The sequence below is a fragment of the Fusarium oxysporum genome, chromosome 3 (assembly GCF_000149955.1).
Source record: "Fusarium oxysporum f. sp. lycopersici 4287 chromosome 3, whole genome shotgun sequence".
NCBI lineage: Eukaryota > Fungi > Ascomycota > Sordariomycetes > Hypocreales > Nectriaceae > Fusarium > Fusarium oxysporum.
The window spans coordinates 755,191-760,481 of record NC_030988.1 but is presented as its reverse complement, the minus strand read 5'-3'; the positions used below and the strand labels follow the sequence as shown (position 1 = coordinate 760,481).

The 5,291-nt window shown below is 44.6% G+C and overlaps 2 protein-coding genes across 2 annotated transcripts; one reads left to right on the top strand and one right to left on the bottom strand.

Moving 5' to 3' along the window:
* The first annotated feature begins 986 nt into the window (after positions 1-986).
* On the top strand, positions 987-2,423 carry FOXG_20932 (uncharacterized protein). Its single transcript, XM_018401258.1, has one exon. The coding sequence runs from the start codon at positions 997-999 to the stop codon at positions 1,723-1,725; it is 729 nt and encodes a 242-aa protein (XP_018251854.1). The 5' UTR covers positions 987-996; the 3' UTR covers positions 1,726-2,423.
* Positions 1,995-3,471, bottom strand: FOXG_12488 (uncharacterized protein; the record flags this gene model as incomplete). Its single annotated transcript, XM_018392283.1, has 5 exons — positions 1,995-2,044; positions 2,189-2,483; positions 2,884-2,915; positions 3,051-3,210; positions 3,463-3,471. 5 exons carry the CDS (start codon positions 3,469-3,471, stop codon positions 1,995-1,997), a joined length of 546 nt encoding a protein of 181 aa, XP_018251853.1.
* Between the last annotated feature and the right edge of the window lie 1,820 nt (positions 3,472-5,291).

Here is a 5,291-nt window from a genome sequence, read left to right as displayed (position 1 = left end):
TGGCCGTTTCCGGAGTCCTTTGACGTGAATCCAGATAATGAGTTTAATCTGCTGTCCTTGACGAAGATCTTCGACGATTTCGTTTATTCAGGGGCCTACAATAGCGAATCGAATGAGGAGCGCATGACAGAAAAAGGTATCGCAGAGTACTTCCAAATTAATTACTTAATTGGGATTCTACAGTAGCAGGAAGCTGCTATACCGCACAAACTAGACTTTCCATATCAAAATTCTCTTGTATTTCTTGAAAGTACGCGGCAATTTTGTTATATCGTTGTTTGGCTCCTTCGGCCAAAAAATAAGGATAGCTTTGAATGCGACTGGACTTGAGCTCCCGATGTAGTATCTAATAAGGAAAGGGAGTAACCTCTTAACACGCCAGTGCCATAAATTCACATGTGTGTTTCCCTCGACACCTCATTCTAGGTCAGCAACATCAAGTTGTAGCAAGTCTACGTGAGAAGTATGACAACCATTATATAGAGTAGCAAATAACTTGTGACTACGTTTACAGTAGACGAAGCTTCGACTGTTCACGGCTACACATATCAGTACAACGACTTTTACCTGTACTAATATATGTACAGTACATATGACATGATAGACTTGGATGCTTGTAGAAGCGGCAGTCGCCAAACCTTTCAAACGGAAGCAACAAGATTTGTGGAATGTGACTTGTTTTGAGGCTATTCGGACTACCGTGTAGGATTCCTCTGCGCATGTGCATGAATGGAACATAGATTGGCAACGTTAATGGAGAAAAGAGTAAAGTATGTTAAACATATTTTCTCTGTAGCCTTTTTCTACCGTTGTTAGGTTATTGATCTATGAAAAAGAGGATTGGCTCAGATTAGCCATTACCTCCGCAATACAGAAACTGAAGAATCAGGAAGATAGAAAAGGGAAATGAATGTAAGTTATTCGTCTTATAAGAAAGGGTCAGTCTGGACGGCATTTTGTTCGTGTTTCGGTCGAAGCTACCCCATATCAAACAGAATGGCAGAAAAAGCGTGGGCCCCTTTTCATATTCCACAACCAGAGGTCCTGCCTCACATTGATCCAGGCTGCCTAGCAAACTGCTCCTGCCCGAACTGCGATAAGGTCTTCCATGGTAGACTGTTCTTCTTTACTCACTGGTCGTTGATGCGCCATGAGGCAGACATCCTTGTATCGATGTACCAGGACCGAATTGGCGCCCGGTTGGGATGCCGCATCCTTTCGATCTTCAGAAACCGCCACATCAGCATCTGGGGAAAAAGAGAGGAATTCAGAGACAAATTTGCTGATATCAAAGTGTATGTGTACTCTTCACTGATACTACTTCCGCGCAATGTCAAGTGGAGACAGCCATGGGAGAAAGTCCTCATGTCAACAAACCACAACCGCAAGGAGCCTTTTCGCTTCGATAGGACAGAAAGATTCCAGGAGTGGGCGGCTATCTCTGCATGTCCTCCCCATCGAGAGGTGGAGTTCTATAGAGCTGCAAAGTACCAGCTCCTAACTTCTTCCAGTAGCATGGCAATGCAATACGGAGACGGAATGGAGTTTTGCAAGCATATTAGTCTCGCGTTTCCAGATCTGAAGTTTTTTTGGGATGTAATACAGGAAACAGAAGACGCGAAAGACGGTGTCAGGAAATGGCTTCACCCGGAATGGACGCCTGGAAGTAAGAAGTATAGTGAACTTAGCCTCAAACCGTTCACTCCTGTCCAACATAAATCGTAAGGAGAAGTATCCGAAATACGGTTGGCCTACTATTAGAACTGTACAGTACAGTGAATTTAGGTTTAGGTTCCCCCTAAATCGAAAGTGGGTCACGCGATGGTGCGTATGATGTTGATTGAGCTAAGTAGCTATGGTAGGCCACAAGCTCTGAAAAGGTCCCCTGTAGCCATGACTAAGCTACAGTGGACTCCCCTGTAATTGCCTTACTAACACCCTCCAATATGAAGGCGGCCGCTAGAGGCCGCCCAATATGAATCATGTTGCTATTTTTACGGGCAAGACCAGCAATCAAAGATGAAATTTTGGAACCTGAAATGCACTGTATCAATTAAGAAAGACTTTATCAAGTCATTTCTACGGGACTGAGGGGAAAAGAAGAAAGCATGAACACATACAAGCGTCCAGTCGATTCTCTGTCTTTAAGCCACATACATAAAGCCCAACCAGGCGATTAGCTACTCACCTTTGGATTTTAAGCTCCCCAGACTGTGGGCTCTGTTGGGTCGCATACTCGAATATCTGTTCTCATACGACTGGCCTCTGGTACAGACCAGATTCGTGGCCTGGCAGCCGAGTTCGAGACTTTCGCTGTCCTTGTCTGTGCCAATGCGCTGTAGCGGTGCTCCACTGCAGAATGTATTTTGACGACAAAAGAAGCGCAGTCTAGTAGCCTTGGCGACAACTGGTTTCAGTTCTACGTCCACGTGAGTTACTTCCAGCTTGGGGGTGATTAGTCTCACAAAATGACGCATTTGGTGCTGTAGGCTTGGACAGGAACAATACATTATGATGCACGTTGCCAGTCATTTTTCAAGATGCCGGCTGCGTGTTAGACTATCCTTGGCAGGCTGCTCTGAGGTACAATCCCCGTCTCCAGGGCAAGTTTGTTAGGCTGTCTATTCCACCTCCCTACCAACCAGACAGCGGTTGAACACTGCAAGGCTCAAACAATCGCCATTCTGACCAAGTGCACAAGATATGAGCCCATCTCGGAGGAAGCCTCTGCGATCCGATAGCTATTGTCGGGCCCCGGTCCACTGGATTTGGCCGTTTTTCTTCTGCAAAGACTGTCAGACGTTCGTGTCCAAAGAATTGATTATGTAGACGCGCCGCTACATCCTGCGCTGTCAAGCCCCTCATGCTTGTGAAGGAACACACAATAGCAAGGGCTTGGTTTCTAATTCGATGAACTGTGATTTCCACAAGTTGCACAGCGCCGAGGTGGTAAAGAAGCCAGCCGTCCAACTGCCTGATGACCAGCCATGTATAAATTCCAGTGATTAGGATTCTTTTTTGATCAGTCTTATTGGTCTCGAAACTCACACCTTTTGTGAGTATTATAGGCGTGTAATTCTGGAAACCGATCTCAGGATGAGTCATGGTTCGTAGCGTCAGGTTTGTGCCAACAGATATGCGGTCTTGGACTTCGAGTCTCGTACTTTGATACCGATTCACATCCGAGTACTCGAAGCGCGGATACTGTTTCTTTACACGTTTCATTTTCACTGTTAAAAGTTAGCCAGATAAGGAGAGATGTTCCGATGTCTCATACCCAAGGCTCGTTTGAAATCTTTTGTCGAAGCGAGACGAACCCAACCAGATCTGCCTCTATAGTGTATCTGAGATTCCAGAACGGCACAACCGCTCAACCATTTTGATATGAACATAATAGGTTCCCAAGCAGGGATCTTCTCGGTTAGCCAAATAGCAGTACACCGTATAATATAATAGACGTACGTTAGACATTGGAATATAATATGATTGACTCAATGCTCCAGAAGGTATATCTATAAGACGGGTTTCAAGGTAACATATGTGATTGGATATAATTAAAGACATAACGGAGCACGCAAGATGCTGTAGGATGAAAAAATAATTGTAGTTTTATTCATAGGAGGAGTAAAGAACATACAGCCTTTAAGACAATTAAGCTTTCTTCCCTTTTCTTCTTCTCTTAGAAATAGATATCAATTCAACGGCATTTATAGAGCATCTAGCCTGGATTATTTAGCCTTGGATTCGTAAGCAACTCGGGGGTTTGCGTATAACAGTATGTATCGGTTGGGCAATCCTTAGACTTTCTTTAATATCCAGTCTTAGTTCTCCTCGTCATTTAGGACGAGGATAGTGATAACTTTCGGCACATATTTCTCAAATTCATTTCGTCCTCCGATATCTTTCCGACAATAACCACACCGATGGACGTTCTGTTGACACGTCAAGCAGATTGCATGGCCTGTGGCTCTCGTTACTCTATTATTCGCTGCAAGGAGAAATAAAGCCCGGACCTACCGCATTTCGTGAAGCACAGGTCATCGCTATCATTGCAAACGAAACAGGAGTCCCAGACGTATTGTCGAGTGAGGGCTTGAATTGGTTCGAGATGGCTCCTTCCGTCTCTGTACAATTTGTCCAACGCGGTCGTGAGCATACTAACCTGCTCCTTAGCACAGTAATCGCAAAGAAGCTTCTTGGTCAGCATATACTATTGTATCGGTCCCTTGTACACTCACGTGGCCCCCGTATCTGAACTTTGGACCGTCACTTAGTGGTATCACACACAAGGTACAAAGTCTTGCCGTGAGATCAATCGTTACACTGTAGTCTTTCCTGGCCATGCTTAGCATGAGTCTTGAGAAAATCCCCCCCAGGTATTTGTATTTTTCTTTGATGATTCAATAAAAGGGCAACGATGAGTTCATCTAGGTGATCATAAAATACCCTACACCAAACCTCAAATCCAGCGGCTGCTAGTATTATTTTGAGTTTTGGGCACGGTTGAATATGGTGTTGATATGCTCTTCATCGCACATGCATTTTTATTTTCGCCTACGAGAATACGAAATATCATCTTGGCGCTGTGACGCGAAACACTTTGTATTAACTATATCCTTTCAAATAATGCGACCTGAATTCAAACTTAAACCAGGTTCCTTCCAAGACATCATCTCCACAGAGTGTCACAATAGTTATAGTCAAAGTTCTATAACACACCTGAACATCACCCTTGACCCTTGATAGGGATATTGTTCAATAGCCTTCCATGGGCGGAAGGTGTTGTCCCCTTGAGGCGGAAAGCCGTCTACGAATCATAAGCGGTAATGCAGCAGTTACTTAGGCTCTTGGTGTAATTTGTAATAAAACTCCAGGTACCTTCTCTTTCTAGCCATTTTTAGCCAAAATCAGAGGCCCGCTTATTCTTATCGATAAGAAGCCAGGGCTTCAACTCCAAATACGTGATGTCATCAAAGGGAAGTGGGGCTGCTCTTCTGGCTTTAGGATTTCTTGGAAAGATCTGGTTATTAACAGAGGGGCAAGAGATTCAAGGCAATGAGTGCATCATTGGCACGGAAAACTCTGGTCAGCTGCAATCGAGTCTTACGGAGCGTCACGGCCTGCATTAGATAGATGGGCGTCATTCACGTTCAGTAACTCAGGTTTGTCCCAGACGTCAAGGATTAGATTGCCATTATCACCCGCAACTTGGTCCGTGCTCATAAACTCCGCAACTACGACCATCGCCTCTTGTATCCTTATGCGATAAATACAGAATCCAGCCAATGTCG

Coding starts and splice junctions, on each gene's coding strand:
- FOXG_20932 (XM_018401258.1), top strand. CDS start 997: ATGGCAGAAAAAGCGTGGGCCCCTTTTCATATTCCACAACCAGAGGTC.